The sequence below is a fragment of the Motacilla alba genome, chromosome 2, assembly GCF_015832195.1.
Source record: "Motacilla alba alba isolate MOTALB_02 chromosome 2, Motacilla_alba_V1.0_pri, whole genome shotgun sequence".
NCBI classification, from domain to species: Eukaryota; Metazoa; Chordata; class Aves; order Passeriformes; family Motacillidae; genus Motacilla; species Motacilla alba.
In genome coordinates this window covers 39,127,978-39,146,326 of record NC_052017.1, presented here as the reverse complement: position 1 = coordinate 39,146,326, position 18,349 = coordinate 39,127,978, and the positions used below count along the sequence as shown (strand labels likewise).

Here is an 18,349-nt window from a genome sequence, read left to right as displayed (position 1 = left end):
TGGTATGTAATCCATAGAATATGTTGTCAGCCTTTCCTAAGGCATCATTTTTTTACTCTCTCATAGGCTAAGGAACATTCAGCTTCTGACTTAAAACATATGTATAAGGCCTTATCTTCATGAGAAAAGAGTAGTGTCTGTCTGTAAGGAAAAAAAAATCTCTGCATGCCAGCAGCTGTCTGGAGAAGTCTTTTGTGCTTAGCATGTGACTTTGATCCCTGGTTTGTTAGAGCAAATCAGGACTCCAGTGAGGCCAATAAAACCATTCTGGATTTATAGCTGTCTAAGAGCAGTAATTTGTTCCAGTGGGATAAATGTCTCTATAATGTCTGCTATGGCAGTGTTTGGATGTGAATCATTAGTGGTCAACCCCTCCCTAAGTAGTCAAAAAGCTTCCTGAATTCAGTTGAGTGCTACTTCATAAATTTACATCAATGAAATGATTATAAATTGTGTATTAAATGGGAGAAAATAATAGTTTTTCAAACACTGTCTGCAGGTATAAGCAACTATGCAGAAACAACAGAGCAGATAAATTCAAAAGGGTAGTAACAGACCACAGAATCATTGTCAGACTGGGTTGATGTCATTGCAGTTACCAATAGCTGGAACTGTACATTTGCTGTTGGAACATAAAAATTATTTTAAAGGAGAAATTACTTTAATGTCTTTATTGAAGACTTGAAGTACATAATTTATGGGGGTTTTGTATAGGTTTTTGTTTTTTTTGAATATAGATGAAAGATGGATTCTTTTTCAACCAAAAGGACACAGGAAGAAAAAGTATATAAAATCACTTACGCTTTCTAAACAAGTGAAAGGTAAATTACCTCCCTCAGGAAGCTTAGAGCAAAAAGAGTGCTCTGAATTGTATTAAGACCCATAAGGACCTTAAAAGAGGCCATTGAAGCCATTCCATGCACATTCAAGGAAGGTCTAAGCTTCCTCATTAATTCCAGATGGAGCAATTAATTATAGCCAACATGAAATCTAGTGTAATGTTCTATGTGCTTCATCTGTAGAAAAATGTCCCAAATACTAGAACTTTGATCAGGGAGGCAAATCTGGTACTAGCAGTGTTGGGCTAATAGTGATGTTTACCTTCAAGACCAGAGGAACTGAGTTAAATGGTAAGCTAAGCCTGACAGAATGGGCATACAAAGGAGCCTTATTATAATGTTCCATTAAATCAAGTCTTATACTGTTGTTTATCACCATGCCATTAGAAATCCATGTTTCTTTTTGCAGAGTAGCTACATTTCTCAGTAATGACACTTCTGAATGGCTCCTTTTCATGGCAGGTGTAACTGAATGGTGAAAGTGTATTTCTTTGTTTCATGTAGCTTCCTCCAGCTTTGTAATACAACTTGAAAAGGAGAATCATTGAGAGATTCAGGAAGGCCCTCTTCAGCCAGCAGAACAATCCTTGTAAACTGAAATCAGAAATCAAAAAGGTGTGGTACACTATTTACTGCTTGTGGTCAAGTTTGTCTCTCTTTCCAATCAATCATGCTGTTGATATTAGTATCACAAAAATATAAGTGTGTGAGTCCATTTTCAAAAGGAAATCTTTGAAATATTATCCAGCTATGCTATATTTGGAAAATATGGAGTCTCCTTAAGTAAGAATTTGTTGCAGATTGGTTTCTAGTTTGTATCTTGTCATTAGAACTCTTTCTGTAAATGGAAAGGACCTGCTAGCTCCTAAGACAAAAAACCAGATTTCATCCCATCAGAGCTCAAAAAGACAAGAGGAAGGGCAGCATAACTAGAGATTATATAAGCTCTTAATTTATGCAAACTGTGCTTGATTTGTTAATAGTTCCTTAATATTTTTCATATTTTGGACTGTATTCCTACGTAAACCCTTAATCTTAAGAGAGCAGTGTCCCAGAGTACCTTGAATATAACATACCTTGTCCTGCTGTTGCACAGTGTGTCGGCAACATTTTAGTGCCATCAATTTAAAAGTACTGCAGATTTGTAAGAATGGGCTGGCTGAAACAGCATTCTTGCATGTTTTCCAGTGACATGCTGGATGCTTTGCAACAGAGAAAGATCTGGGGACTAATATCAGAATTTCTAAATGTTCCTTCAGAATCTCCTGAGAGGACTGCAATCAGCAAAGGATTTGAACTTTACTTCCTTGGCATCTGTGTACTGTGGGAGACTGAAGCTAAGATATTTCATTGATGAATTGATGATAAAGTAGTTATTAGATTTATTATCATACCTAAAATTTGATGGCTAAGGTAACATTATCATTCACATAATTCTTCTCTGTAACTTAATTTGATTATCACCTACTTCCACTGAATAATGGAATCTTCTATGTCATTGTTTGCTACAAAAAAGACTACAAAGAAGATCCCAAATGCTGGATTCTTCCTTTGCTTTCGTAATAATTAACCTGAGGTGCTAAAACTTCCTGGAAGGTGACACATTGGTAGTACATTAGAAAGGTACTTAAAGATGCTTCTTTCTGAGCTATCAGTTTCATGCTGTCCTACAAATCAAGTTGGAATTTATATTAAAAAATTCCTGTATTTCAGCCATAACATTAAATCTAAGAAATACCTGCTCCTTGTGTATTGAGTTGATATTTTCGGAAACAAGTGGCAAAAATACGGTAAGAAAAAGGAAGTGTCTATTATTAAATAAACTAATTTTCAGGTGTTCAGAAATAAAGGAAATTATTTGTAAATATTATCAACTGTAAAACTGTGTTAGCTTCAAAACGATTGGATTTAAACCTGTAGAAAAGGGAAGAAATACTTTATTTAAAAAGTAAATGGTAGTAAATTGAAAATGCTTGAAACGTTGAATGCAATTCTGGGCATTCTACCTTGAAGGAAATGTCATTTAGATATAATTTGGAGGTAATGGGAGGAACCTAAATACAGGAAAGAATGATGTTGAACTCTTACAGCAAATGTTGTTATGAGGTTGTACAATTTCTGGAAATAAAATGTTAAAATAATGGGATTTTAACTATGCCAAGTTAGAAAACCTAATAAGAATTACAGACAAAAAGATTCCTCCACTGATCAGTGGTGGGGTAAAGGTCTCCCAACAACAGAGATCCTTCTGTTTCTGTAACTGTAAAAGTGTTATCATGCTGCAGAAATGCATAACTGAGATTTTTCTCCCAGACACTAAGGTGGTCCTGTTAGAGTTGTTACCTTGTTACCTGTAGATATTTTAAAAACTAGATACTTTTAAGTTTAATGTCAGTATCATTGCTCGTATAATCAAGTAGCTGAACTGACTTACAGATTTCAAAGGTGCTGGAATTCCTCTAATGGGAATTATACCACTTGAATATCAGCTAACAATTTCACTTGAAGCCACAGTTTTAAAACTGATGACCAGAGTCATCAGCTGCTTCTCTCATAGGTTCAAGAGAGATAAAAATAAACTTTCCTGTTTATCTTCACACAAATGTGTAGTTTGTGACTTTTTTTTTCAGATAATCTGAAAAATTCAGTGTTTTACACTAAGTGCAGCTTGCAATGCTCAGTGTTTTTGGAGAGAAAAAGGTAGAATGTTTGTAACCATGTTCACCACTTTTTCATTAATCTAAAAAGTACTGAAATTTCTTTTGACTTCTGATTGCACTGGAAAACATTAGAAAGTGTAAGCTGCCTCCCAGAAGTCTGAAGTTTTGGCAAATGAGAAGGAGGTGCTTTTCAGGTGTCTTTATTTTTTTGGTCTCTTTTTTTGCCCTAGATGCTGCTGAATTGATTGAACCCAATATCTTCACAGCAGATTGGCATGGGGTAAATCTTTCTTCAGGTGGAAATATGTTGCTTCCAGATGATAGAAAAGGTAAACAAAGGATCATAAACTTCTGTAGTGGCATATATTTTTCTAATAAAATGTATTTTATCAAAGCAGAAGGAATTGCTATTCTAAGATCAGTCTTTAAAGACAATAAAGTTATGTTGACCATACTGATTTTCTAGGGGGGGTTGTTTGTTTTTGGTTTGAGGTTCTTGGTTGGTTGGGTTTTGTTCAATTCCTGCTAAGATATACAGTTCAGCACTGCTGGAACCTTCTACTGATTGAAGAGAGTACACTTTGAAATTATAAAGAAATATCACAGCCACAAATAGTTTATGATTCATCCATGAAAATTAATAGAAATGTTTATAACTGAAAATGCCATACTAAGGATTTACCTGTCCTTGTGTATGATTTTTAAATCAACTCTGTTTAAACCCTTATGTTGTTCTTCTGTCATGTTTGAAACAGTTGTAATGGGTTGATTTAATTACATAGCTAGATCAAACCATACAAACTTGAGGAGGGAAAAATACACACATTCGTATATATATGTATATGATATATATATGCTTTAGAAAATATATCAATATATGTGTCAATTCTACTTTGGACTAGTGATACTCAGCGAGATAAATCATAAACACTATGTAAATTCAAACCTGCCAGCTGTTCCCTGCCCAGGGTGGGGAACTACAGTTCCTGGTTCAGAGACTTATTTCATCATGTGGGTTTTTTTTGTGAAATGGATATAAGGGAAATATGCAGCCTGTATTTTGGTAATTGTGCCATTTACATTCTTTTAAGTACAGAAAAAACTGTGTTACAATCCATGGACTAGAGGATACAGTAACATTAAAATCTGTGGTGCCAGAAAGAAGAGTGAGAAACTCTATTTTTGATGGTCTTTGTGTTGAAAATAGCGTGTCTGTTCCACAGCTTATTGCAAAAACCAGAATTAATACTAGGTGTCAAGGGTGACATTGGAGTAGGAAATGAGTCCCTAACAATCACTTTAAATATGAGCATTATTTTGTTCCTGGAGACGATAATGCAATTTGTTGATATGCTCATTATCTGTAATTTTTGAATCTCTTAACATGCAGACAATACTTTTGTCCTCACGAATTGCTGCTGGCTGTGTGCCCTTTCCACTGTAAATTTCCACTCTAAGTGGGAAAAAATAGGAAAATTGCATTTCTGAGTTCTGTTACATTAAGTCTTTAAATTATTTTTCATTGGTTAGAATACTTCCATAATGCGTGTGCCAAACGTTCATATCATGCCATAAAATGACCCCTCCTTTTCAGGGGGTCATTGTGCTCAGTGGGAGTTACTGATCATGAAGCTTCTCTCTTGTCATTATATTTGAAGTGGAATTGCTAAGAAACTGATAAGGGAGCACAGGTTCCAAATTCAGTAGTGTAACATTATTTGCCTTTTACTTGAAGGCATTCTTGGCACTTCTGGCATGGCAGAAGGGATGACAGTTGCAGGTAAGCTGTATATTTACCTATATGTATTCATTTATTACTCTTAATGAACGTAATTCACAGAAATTAAGTTTTTTTGTGTTGTAGACTCTATTTAATAGGTCCTAGAGGAAAGTGGTTATTACAGTTTCTCTTCTTACAGGTCAGTCTGGTCAATTTAAAAGGAAAAGGTTAATTATGAAGTGTTAAACCCAAATGTATCATCTTCCTGTTTATGACTGCAATTCACTTTAAACTTGGTGCAGTATGTGGTTTATTATAATACATGGATGCATGGACTGGAAGAAATGCATGTGGGACATATTAGCTAATCTAAGCAGCTTTTTTTGGCCTCATCTGTTTTCTTCATTCAGATGAAAGAGTCGTACAAGTGTGGCAGCAATTTCTTCACATTTTTTCCCACATAAACTCACATCTGACCAAAAGGTTAATTACATAGAAGAATATTTTCTTTTAACACCCTGCCATTACAGTGTCTAAAGGACAAAGCTGATATCTTCAGCAAAATATTTGAATACAGAGCAAAAGCCAGTATAAGTGTTTACTAGTACAAAAGTGCAGGGGATGAAAACAAATGTGGTGGTCTTTGAAACTAGGCAAATGCTTGCTCCTCAAGCTGGTATATCTTTTCCTGCAGGAAAATTTTGACACAAGAAAGAAAATATATTAATTATATAATTGTCATGGTTTTCACCTGATATCCTATTATTTGTCATCTCAAATATTCTTTAATGCAAAACAAACATTAACTGCTTCAATTAAGTAAATCTATTCTTGTCTTTACATTAATCACCTGGGATCAAGTCTGGGAGACTGCAGTTAAGTTTTATAAAAAAAACCAAAAAATAAACAAACATAAACCCTCTCCAGCCCCTTGCCCTCCCTATTATAAGTATTAAGAGATTTAAAAAAATCTCTTTTAAGAATGTTTCCTGGTGCCTCAGCAGTATTTTTCAAGGTTATTTTATCTCTGCAAGGTTTTTGGTATGATTCAAGCTCGAAAAACTTTTTATGATAGTCTGAATATTTCTATAGGCTATTCATTAAACTGGTATTCCAGCTTGCAAGTGTCTTGCAACTGCCAGCTCAAAGTATTGAAAATCATGATTCAACACTCCCAAAATAAAAAAAACGGTTCAATCTTTAAACCTTCAGGGTGTGCTTGAATTATGTTTACAGATTATTTTTTTCATCCATGAGGTCTAACAAACTTCTTTATGAATGTTTTTGAGTATTTTAAAATTTTTACCCTAGTGACAATCTCCCAGAATTTGATGCTGTAGAAAAGCATCACCCAACTTATGAAAAAAAAAAAAAAAGAAAAGAAAAAGACATCAAGGTCTGCCAAGTCCTGTTATAAATATACAAATGTGTTGTAGTTTTATAGGCATTTATCTCACAGACTGGTAAAAAGTGTCTTCCTTTAATTAACTGTAACAAAGGAGGTGAATATGCTGAATATGGACTTCAGTGTTTTTTTTTACAAGAACTACTACAGAGATAAGGTATCTATTAAAGGAAATCAGAACGATAGGATATCTCATTTTAAAAGGACATGTAAGGATTGAGTCCAGCTCTCTGCTCCTCACAGGACTTCCTAACATTAAGCCATATGACCAAGAGCTTCATCCAGATAGTCCTTGAGCTCAGATTCCTTGAACTCCTTGGTGCTGTGGTCACTTGCCTGGGGAGGCAGTTCCAGGGAGGAACCTTTTCCTCATGGCCAATCTGAACTTCCCTTAGCACAACTTCCTTTCATTCCCTTGTGTCCTATTACTGTAAATGTAATTGTTGAAATGTGGAGCATACTTCAAGATTGCAGGCACATATGCTGATACTTTCAACATATGAGTGCCACAGAAATGCACATGGGACTAACAGCAGTGAAATAATTAACTGTCTTTTTTTCCTGATTTATTCAGAACTTTTTTACTGCTCTGCTGGAATTCCTTGGAGAGTAGCTGTTCTGCAGAAAACTAACTTAAGATTCTAAATCTTTAAAAATGTTATTTTAAGGGAGGCATAAAAAATTGTCCTTCATAGCTACATGGGGTGACAGCATACTATAAGGAATTCTTGAACTTGCAGAAGGAAATGGGTGAAAGAGTAAGCAGTACATTTCAACACCTATGTAAGCTCTGGAGAAGGCCAGGGATATTCATCCTTAATCACATTGGTAGATGTGCTATGTTTTTGATTTTCACAGGAGCACAGCAAAATTGGAAAGCACATTTTGTTTTGCCTGAGTCACACAATTTCTTTAGCAGCACTTGGAGTATGTTATCCACAATCAGTGCTGATCTGTGTTTTTTTCGTGGGATTTGTAGCCAAGACAAAATTGATTTTAGAGTGAATTTTGGAGGAATGGAGTGAACTGTTCTCACAGGTATGAGTCTCCTTAGAACCTAAGATGTATTTTGCTTAGATTTTGTTGGTTTTTTTAATTGCTTAGATTTGTTAATGGCATGCTTATAACTGCTATTGCAGATTTTGCCTAACTCCACTTCATATGTGTCACTACAGCATGTCCTGGCTTTAGCTGGCAGGTACAAGACAGTCATACTGCAACCCTGTTGTTGGTCTGTCACCAGCAACTTGTTTATTCACAGTGCTTTTTGTGGTGGATTGACCGTGGCTGAATGCCAGGTACCCACCACAGCTGCTCTGTCACTCCTCCCCACAACTGGGTGGGGGAGAAAAAATATAACAGAAGGTTCATGAATTGAGATGAGGACAGGGAGAGACATCACTCACCAATTCCTGTCACAAGCAGAACAGACTCGACTTGGGGATATTAGCTGAATTTATTACCGATCAGAATCAGAGCAGGATAATGAGAAGCAAAACAAATCTTAAAAATACCTCCCCACTCCCCTCTCTCCTTCCTGGCTTTACCTGCTCCCCCAAAGGGTTGCAGAGAGACAGGGAATGGGGGTTACAGTCAGTTCATCACAGGTTGTTCATGCCACTGTTCAGGGAAAGGAGTCCTTCCCCTGCTCAAGTGTGGGGTTGCTCCCTGCAGGAGACAGTTCTCCACAAACTTCTCCAGCCTGAATGCTTCCCATGGGATACAGTTCTTCACAAACTGCCCCAACATGGGTCACTTTTCCGTGGGCACAGTCCTTCAAGAATAGCCTGCTCCAGTGTGGGTCCCCCACAGGATCACAAGTCCTTCCAGGAAACCTGCTTCAGTGTGGGCTCCTCTCTCCGTGGGTCGGCAGATCCCTGCCAGGAGCCTGTTACAGCATAGGCCTCCTGTGGGTTCACAGCCTTCTCTCAGGCATTCATCTCTCCTGTGTGGATCTCCTCCATGGGCTGCAGGGGGATCTCTGCACTCCCATGGACCTCCATGGGCTGCTCCATGGACTTCCACAGCTGCCCCACCATGGGCTGCACCATGGTCTGCAGGGGAATCTCGGCTCTGGCGCATGGAGCAGCTCTTGCCCCTCCTTCTCCACTGACCTTGATGTCTGCAGAATTGTCGTTTTCACATATTCTTCTCACCCTTCTCTTCTCTGAGCATATCTAAATCTGAACAATAACTTTTTTTCCTTTTGAATCTGTTATCACAGAGGCATTATCACCATCTCTGATTGGCTCAGCCTTGGCCAGCAGCAGTCCTGGAGCCAGCGAGCGTTGGCTCTGTCACATGTGGGGGAAGCTTCTGGCAGCTTCTCACAGAAGCCACTCCTGTAGCCTTCCACTACCAAAACCTGTCCATGCAAGCCCAGTTTGAATACTATTATTTGCTGTGATGAATAATTATGTTTGATTCCCCTGTCACTATTATGTTAATTGTTTCCCAGACAAGGTTCTACTCCCAAATAACTTATATTCCTTCCTCCAGAAAACTGACAGACCAGGCTTTAGCCTTGGCTGTCAAAAACATGTCAATGTTTCCAGAGAACTGGGTATGTTTTCTGAAGTGTCTTCTGCTCAGTGCCATTCAGAGCCTTCAGAACTTAAGCAATTTTTATTTTTTGCTGCTCACATTCTGTCCAAATAGCCAAAGAGTCCAGTTTTGATAGCTGTCCAGTATTGAATGATTCATTTGGCTGGCAGACAGAATCATGAGGTTTCACCTCAAACTCTCCAAACAACATGAGCAAGCTAGAAGAACAAATCAGTTTCCTGAGCTTCACTGCAAGTCACTTATCAGTGTCCACCATTACCTGGTTTTATTCCATCACAAAATAATTGGTTTGCAGCCCTCACAGCAACATCCCATCAGCCATTCTTGCCTAAAGCTGATTTGAGCCTGGCTCTACTTCCTCTCTTTTACATACAGTGAGACATTTCAGAAGCAACTGCATATTTTCCAGCAGAACCTCAATCCATCCTGTAGCTTTCCTGCCATCCCCTTCTTGGAAAAATGTTCACAGAGGAGGTTTAGAAAAAAGTACTTAGAATAATGAATATCTGTATCTTACTTGCTTTAGCAACATATAGGGCAATACTATTTTTAAACTTACTTATGTTACACTAAAAGCTTTTAGTTTAGACTGGGTTTTAAATTTTCTAAGTTGTAATGATGCAGCATATGTGGGTCTTTCCCAGTGGAAGCAGAATGACAGTGCTTCTAGCAGGAAACAATTTTCCCTTCCCTTCAGCTCGTAATATGGTTCTAGCTTGTCTAGTAGAAATGAAAAGGAAAAGAACTTCAAGGGCTCAAAAGTCCTTAGAAGCATATCATAATACCACAAACTTGATTTGAGAAATTGCAATTGTTTAAAGATGCTTTTTGTTTTAGGGTCAAATTTCCTCATGCTTTCTGACCAAGTTGACATTGACATTATCCATTACATATATTGTAAGGCTACAAGGTGAATCTTGGTTTAGAACAAAAAATTGGGATGCGTGCTATGGCTAAAAGCATGGTGTAATGCAGAATAATTAGGTAGATATCATAATAATGCAATCTTCTACCTCATTGTGGAACACGCTTTATAGAGAAAATTCTGAAAATATGCTGTATTTATTTTCTGGTTTGGGGGAATTTATATGCATTGTCTTTCTCTCTCATCACTGTTGCCCCTTGCTGTGCCCTTCTAAAATTCCAAGAAGATAAGATGGGAAACCAAACCTAAAGTGAGGTGGTGACATGAAAATTGTAGTAGGACAAATGAACTGTATAAAGAGTTAAAAATAATTCAAGCAACTTGATTGGGTGATGAGAGAAACATGAATTCTTTAGAAACTGACAGCTTCATAAGAATGTCATGCTGCTTTTTTTACCCTATTTTCATTATAGTAGTAATTACTACCTCAATACCAGTCATTTCATGGGGATTAATGACCAGCTGAGGATAATGACCCTCAGCTTTATCTTGAATAATCAACTTGTGCCCATTTATCATTAATCTCCTGAAATTACTCAGCACTCCAATTGTATTACTTACTTATACAGAAATTTGGTAAACATGCACAAAAAGACCCTGTAATGTTTCCAAATTATTCTGCTCACATCCATTGTGCCACTCTCTCTTTTCCACCTTCTGATTTAATATTATACTGCACAAGAGGCAAGCTCCTTGTTTGTGAGGCTATTTATGAATAAGGCAGTGAATATCAGTTTCAAAATTTCATCCTGCTTTTTTTTTTTTTTATATTAAAGTACACATGTAATACCCAAATTCATGCCAAAATCTTTTTTTTAATAAATCGCTTGAAGAGACCTAATCCAAGCAGAAACACAGTTATAAGAAAAAATGCAGTGGTCAGAGACAGGAGATGTGTTCAGCTGAGTGCTGCAGCTCTGTTGTTGTTTCACTCTCATGGGCACCGCACAGCCACTCATTCACTCCCCTGCAGTAGGACAGGTGAGAGAATTGGAAGAATAAAAGTGAAAAAGCTCTTGCCTTGAGATAAAGACAGTTTACGAGGTAAAGCAGAATCTGCATCTGCAAGCAATGCAAAAGAAAGAACTCATTCTCTGCTGCCCAACAGCAGGCACGTTTAGCCGTTCCCAGGAAAGCAGGACTCTACCATGTCTCTTGATTACTTGGGAAAACAAGTGCCATAACCCCAAATATACCACCCTGCCCTTCCTTCCTCTTTCTTCCTTCCTTTTTTGCAGAGTATGATGCCACATGGTGTGGAACATCCCTTTGGTCAGTTAGGATCAGCTGTCCTGGCTGTGTCCCTTCCCAGCTTCTTGTGCACTCCCAGCCTAAGCACTGGTGGGGTGGTGAGAGATGCACAAGTGGCCCTGGTGCTGTGTAAGTGTTGTTCAGCAATAACTAAAACACTGGTGTGTTGTTAATGCTGTTTTCAGCACAAATCCAAAACATAGCAGCATGCAAATTACTGTGAAGAAATTTAACTCTAACCCAGCCAAAAGTGTACAAGCTCAAATGACCATGTCTGTTTGTAAAGAATGCTTCAACATTTGTTTTGTAGGAAGAAAAATGGTTGTAGTGCAAGTAAGACTAGAAGGAAGTAGGCTTCATAATCAATTCATATATTGATATGTTGTCACATAATTTCTTAATTTTTTTCAGTGAAATTTATTCCGTTGTTATTAAAATTTTAGAAATAGAGAAGCAACTAATTTTGTCATTAGAAAGAGCTATTTCACGAAGAGCAAAACTGTCAAGTCTGGCTCTAATGATAGCTATACATTTTTAACTACTCAAAGAATATCTCAAGGTATTATCCCCAGAAGGATTATATAGCTTAGCTCAGGAATGACAGCAAATTCCGAACTGTGCCTGTTTGAGGCAGCCCTCATTTGTATTTGGTCTATGGCCCATATTTGAAAATAGAAATGCATTAGTGGAGCTTTTGCTGCCTGCAAATTTTTACTGTGTTAATTAAGTATTCTTCAACATAATGTACCACTTTAATTCTGTTAGATGGCTAACGGATTCACATTTGTACTTCGTTTAGTTAATGGTTTTTTAATGTTCTAGAACATACTGAACTAGGCAATAGATGACAGAACACAGCTCCAACACTCCTGGAATCTAAAGCAGATCTTTTGACTTGGTGATACCTAGGTGATTTAAGACATTCTGCTCCTTTTTATTCTCACCTGGCACTATTTCTACTAATGTTGCCAGTTGTTTTCTTCTTCCAAATGGTTGTCCATGTAGGTTCCTAGTTCTCACACATAAAAAAGATTGTTTTGGCCAGCAAGTCATACCAGCATTCTGCTGAATTGTACTTCTCCCAAGGAGGTAAAAAAGTTTGCCAAAGCACAGAAGTACTTTTTACTATTATTATCATTATTATTTTACTATTATTACTATCATCATCATCACTACTAAGCATTCATGGCTGCAACAGTCTTTCATTTAGCCCCCTGCAGTTCTGAGGGCTGCCAGCTGAGGGTCTGTGTGGCACTGTAAGTTTCCAGTCCATTTCCACAGACCAGCATTCACTTCACCTTTTCAGTCAGCTGTCCTTCCACTAAGAGGCAGTATTGGCCTATCTTTCCTAAGTCACAGATCCTACAGAAATTAAAAGCACCATGAAAACCTGGTGTAGGAATTGATCCTAGCTTTAATTTCATCCAACTCCTGGGGTTAGACAGTGACTAATATTTGTCACATTGATGAACACAGAGAGTTCCAATGGCAAAAATTTGGTCATGAGATGGATTAAAAACACTTGCTGGACAGGGTTCACTACTGTACATGGTGATGGTCACAGTGTGCCTTTTCACATTTGCTGGAGAAATAATTTTAACCAAGTTGTTGCAGCTGAACAGATATAGGCTGCATTCAGCATATCAGAAGATATATGTACAGGCTTCATGGTCATGGTAGAAATCTACAGAAATGATGACATATAAACTAGGAAAGATGTATGCTTTGGATTCTAGGGTATTACAGCTCTTCATGTCAAAATCAAATGGTCAGGTGTGAAAAATGTATTGCTAACTATATTTTTAGAGAATTGCAGAAATGTTCTGGTTATTTCATGGGTAACCAGTAAGCTAATAACAAAAAGAATTTTAATTTTTTTTTCCTGGCATTACAGTGCCAGAAGAAGACATTTTTCCTCATTTGGTTAGTAAATCAATATTTTGATTTTTTTTATTTATTTGAGGCTTGTTTTTCCTTTGAGTCAGAGTGATAAGGACTGTGGAAGAAACTGTTTATTGCTTTTTAGCAACTAGTCAGCATCAAAACTGCTAGACCTGGCTTGTATTAGTACCGCTAGGTATAAAAGATGGATAACCTGGCTGTTATTCATGACATTGTGTGGTGTAGAACAGAGAAGTAATCCATCTGGTGCAAGTACCAGAATAATCTGATCACATGGTAGGATTGTCATTGATGCAAAACCTCTTCCTTCACTCAAGCTGAGGATTATCTTTAGCAATGAGATATGTGGAAAGGTGCATTTCACCTCTTGTTCAAAAAAATGAAAGAGCATCTGGCCTGTATTTAGGCTGTCTGGTAGGTACCAAGTCATTGATACAGTTCAGTGATGTATAGACAAAATTAAGCAGGTCTCCTGACACTAGGAATGCCTGAAGTCCACAGTGCCTGTAGAAAAAGTGCGTGTTTATGAAGCTGTCTGTCAGCATTTGGACTGTGGGAATGGCTGTTTTCAACAGCAGGCAGATGGCTCTGGTCCCTTGCAGAGATCACATGCCCTGAGTTCTCAGACATTCTTCTATGAGCTCTCCACCTTTGAGTGGAAGCATCTGTCATCACAGACTTGTTTGGCCAAGATAAGATGGCTTTTCTTTTGCAGTTCTGAAGCAGGTCTTTCTACCAGTTTGATGATTTAAGAACGGCTACTGTGCATCAGAGATGTCTGCATGGTGGAAATTGTACACAGAGCATACATAAGCTCTGTCAAAGAACATCAAATAAGAAGCCACCTTCCTACTTAAGCTGGTTCAGAAAGCTCAGTATAGTCTAAAATCATTCTTGTGCCAGCATTCTTATACAGCTACTGTGAACTCAACATTTCCAGTTGAAGTAAAGGGGAAGGTTTTTGGGTTTGCTTTTTTTTTTTGGTTGGTTTGGGTTTTTGGTGGGGGCGTAGGATTTTTTTTAGGTTTTTTTTTTTGGTTTGTTGTTGTTGTTGTTGTTGTTAGCTTGGTTGGTTTTATGGGGTTTAATGGTTTGGTCCAGCTGGTCAGTTTAGCTACTAAGAATGTAATATCCTTCTGTGTCATAGCAAGATGGTGTTTGAAGGCATTTTGGGAACTCTTAGACTACATAAAAGACAATCTGAAAGTTTGGGAGGAAATGGAAGATGAAATTGACCTCAGTGTTCAGAAATTGGAGCCATACAAAAATAATTTATTTTTTGCCTGTTTCAAGATCTCCTTAATGACTATGGCTAGAGGAGGAATTGCAGAGTTACATAGATGGGTGTTTTGATATACGGTTGCAAGAGAGAACAAAAGCTATTCCAGGATGTCAGTATGGTACTAACAGACACAATGTTCCTCTAAGTACTGTAGTTGTGTCCTTTGTTTTTGAGTACTCCCTTTTTACTAGCAGAACATCTATTTACTGGTAAGGGAAAGTCAAATCTTCATGTTTCTGACATGGTACTCCATAAAGATAATTTTTATATCTTGTCATAGTATCAACTCCAGTTTTGAAGGTTAATTTGAAAGCTTTTACTAAGACAAATCATGGGAAAATTATATAAATAAAAGGAATAACTGTTTTTCTTAGTGTGACAATGTATCTCTAAACCCCCTCAATCTTCTGAGCTTTCCATGTTTTCATGGAGTCCTACAGTTCTAAAAATCTGTTCTGTGGAAGGATCTGAAAGATTTTAGCCTTTACAGCACTAAATGAAGGCATTGAAGATGAGAAACTTTCCCTACCTTGCTCGCCCATATTAAAACCATTCTAGTGTTTTTTTCTTGATTAACTTGTGTGCTACAGCAAGGATTAGCCAGAAAAGTACTTTTTTGTTGGTTTTTTTTTTTTTTTTTTTTGGTTTTGCTCACAGGTATGAATTTCATCCTTCACTTAACAAATCTGTGCTAGTGTCATAATTAAAAAACAACAACAAACAAACCCCACAGTAGTAGGTGTATGCTTAACAGTAGCCTTTCTAGAGTACTGAAATATCTGAAATAGTGTCAGGTCAAGTCTAGACATCAGAACAGAAAGTGAGGCTGTCTCATCATCTTAAGGTAATGCCTGGGCAAAGAACTGATAAAGAAAAACTGATGAGATAGAAGCTAGGAAATGAGAATACATCTAGTGCAGAGCCAAGAACAACAAGATACAGAATGCAGGAATTTTGAGAAGGAGATTGGTATGGGCAGAAGGAAGAGCCACCTATAGCTGAGACTGACCAAGAGAAGAGAGAATAGTTTGCCGTTGCGGCAGGTGGTAGACACATAGAACAGGAGTCAGGCTCAAAAACTCAGACAGAAGGGAATGTGGGGAGAAATTATTACAGCCTTTCAATACTTAAACGGGGCTTGGAAGAGATTTTTTTTTTAACCAGGGCCTGTAGCAATCACATAAGGGACAATAGTTTTAAACATAAAACAGTAGATTTAGATTGGACATAAGGAAAACGTATTCTGTGGTGACAATGGATGGAGTTTTGAGAACCTAATGATAGTCTTCCCTGCCCATGGCAGGAGCATTGGCCTACCTGATTTTTAAAGGCCTTTTTGAGTTGCAGCAATTCTGTGATTCTAATTTTTGCTCAGATATGGTGCCCCATCAAGGATTATGTTATCCACATAGCAGGCTAAGTAGAAGTTTGCTGTCAGCCTTTACTCCACAAGTTTTGTTTTTCCTTGAGTGCACTTGACTTTACAGCTTTAATACCGATCTTTCAGCTTAGGGATTTCTATCTACCTTTGTTGAAGTGTGCATGCAAAGTTATAAACTATTTTTCATATTTTTTTCCTTTCCTCATTCCTGGAATACTTTGATTTCCTTCAGTACTTCAGTAATCAAAATAACACTGCTTCCCGAGGGACCACGTGAACAGAGGAATGTTTGCAAGGCCTTTATGTATCTGAGTTATATAAATTGTATACAAGTAGTCTGGGAAACTTTTAGAAGAGGTTTTAAACTTGCACTGGAGAATTTTGAGACAAAACTGAAACAACCAGTTTTACTTTTTCACAGCACTGATTATGAGAAATCTTGACATCATATTTTCATAGAATAATTGTAACAATATAATGCATCTTGATTATGAAACAAGTTTCACCAATATGAAGCTGACAGATGCAGCTCCATCACTTTTTGTGCTAATTTTCCATGTAGCAAGCTAAAGAGAAATTAGAAAAGGAGAAAGAAGTGATGTTAAAGACTTGCTTTCAGCTGGTTCTCCATAGTGCTGAAGTTTCTGGATGTGTTACATCAGCAACATAAGTTAAAGCTGTCCCACAAACACATTATGTTGCATTCAGGCTTCATCGATTATCTGTGGGAGACCTTTGCACCATGCTGTTCTAATTCTATTTGTGTGCTGTGGAGACTAGTCCATAAATTTTGAGTCAGAGGATCATTAGACAAAGTAATTCCCTGTGTGTAGCATAAATGATAGAGTTTCACCCAGAGATTTCTGCATCAAACTGTTGTAAACTATGAACTAAAACCATTTTGTTTGATAGACTTTTGAGGTTCCTTGGCTTCTACATCATGCTCATACATCAGCTTTCTGATGGTAGCACAATGATTGATCCCATGCCTGGTGAGTGTGAGTAGTGGGAAATTCTTACTTCCAATTGCCTACCATTTTTTTTCCCCCCAGGTATCTCTACTATCCTGAAGGGAACAAAGAACTATCCAGCAAAAGAAGAGAACGTGTGGTTCTAAACAGGGGGTTTGGAATTGTTCCTAATGAAGTCAACCTGCCTGTACTTCAGCAGAGGCTGATTACCAAAGGGTCAAGCTTTGCTCATTGTATTGCATACCAATGTGGAACAGCTTCAAGTATCATTTCCAGATGATACTCTTTAGCTTTGTTTACAGCATAAGCACTTTACAAGAAGCATTGAGAAAAATGCTTCTAGGTTTATACATTAGGAAAAAAGCACAGTTCTCAATAGTACATATTTTCTATTTTTAGAATTTTTTTTTAAGCTGTTGCATAGTCAGGTTTTCTGGAGCAATGGTTTGGTAGCCTTATTTATATTCATGTATGCCTTCTGTAAAGAAAAAGAGCTTTGTAATGTGACCAGACAGAAAATATGTGTAGATTCTAGAATTAGAAACAGATTAAATACCATCAGTATGATTTTAATATTTAGAAGGAGCTTCACTTCTTACGTTTGGATAGTAGCAAATTCTAATGCTGATGTGACGTGTTAATAGTCACTATTTACAACTGAGACAGCTTCTGAAATCGTTGTTATTTTAAAACCAGCTGGTTTTACTGCTATTTCTGTCTTCATATTATATGTCTGTAGCCACCCATTGTATAGATCTGTGTACATAAAATGTATCATGTACATCTCTATACGTTTTATATACATAGTCATTTTACTCCTTAACAGGCTTAAGTAAATTAAATACATTTTTTGCTGCTAATCAAAAGCACTTAAGGACACTTTCAGAATTTCAATTTGTATTCACTATGTTAAATGTAGAATAAAATGTCTCACTCCAGTAGCAGAGAAGCTATGTTTTTGTCTACAGTTCAGAATTTCTTACTAAGAATTCTTACTAAGTGCAAAGGCTTTTCCCTACAGTTGCTACCTACAGTGGCAACCATAAATGTTTCAAATAACCAGGATGCGCTTGGTGGTTATTGTTGTTGAAAATTGTTAGCTTTATAGCATCACATGATTACTTGTAAGTAATTTGATACAGATGTATGTGGAGTACATTTTTCTTTATTTTTTCCCCAGTGGTTCGTTTGTAACTTTAAATAGCTAATTGACATTCATTTTGTAACAATTTAAATGTATAATTTTACCTTTGTGACTTCAATGCCCTGAATTTTGAAGCAGTGAAAAGGGGCCCAGTGGGCAATGCAAAAGACCCCCAAAACAATAGTAATTAAACTGATGCTCTTTTTTTTTGTTGTTGAAAGTCATCAGGCACTGCCTTTGTGTCTATGCAATGGTGCGATATTGATGGTAAAGGTCTGCTAAGGTTCAAGGCGTATAATTGCTA

General features: G+C 37.3%; 1 protein-coding gene across 1 annotated transcript in view; it reads left to right on the top strand.

Moving 5' to 3' along the window:
• Positions 1–17,656, top strand: part of NEK10 (NIMA related kinase 10) — a 92,603-nt gene extending 74,947 nt beyond the window's left edge. Inside the window, 5 exon segments of the mRNA XM_038126894.1 lie at positions 1,344–1,454; positions 3,213–3,222; positions 3,730–3,828; positions 5,235–5,279; positions 16,983–17,656. Coding sequence (XP_037982822.1) covers positions 1,344–1,454; positions 3,213–3,222; positions 3,730–3,828; positions 5,235–5,279; positions 16,983–17,047 — 330 coding nt within the window. The 3' untranslated portion in view covers positions 17,048–17,656.
• Positions 17,657–18,349: the final 693 nt, after the last annotated feature.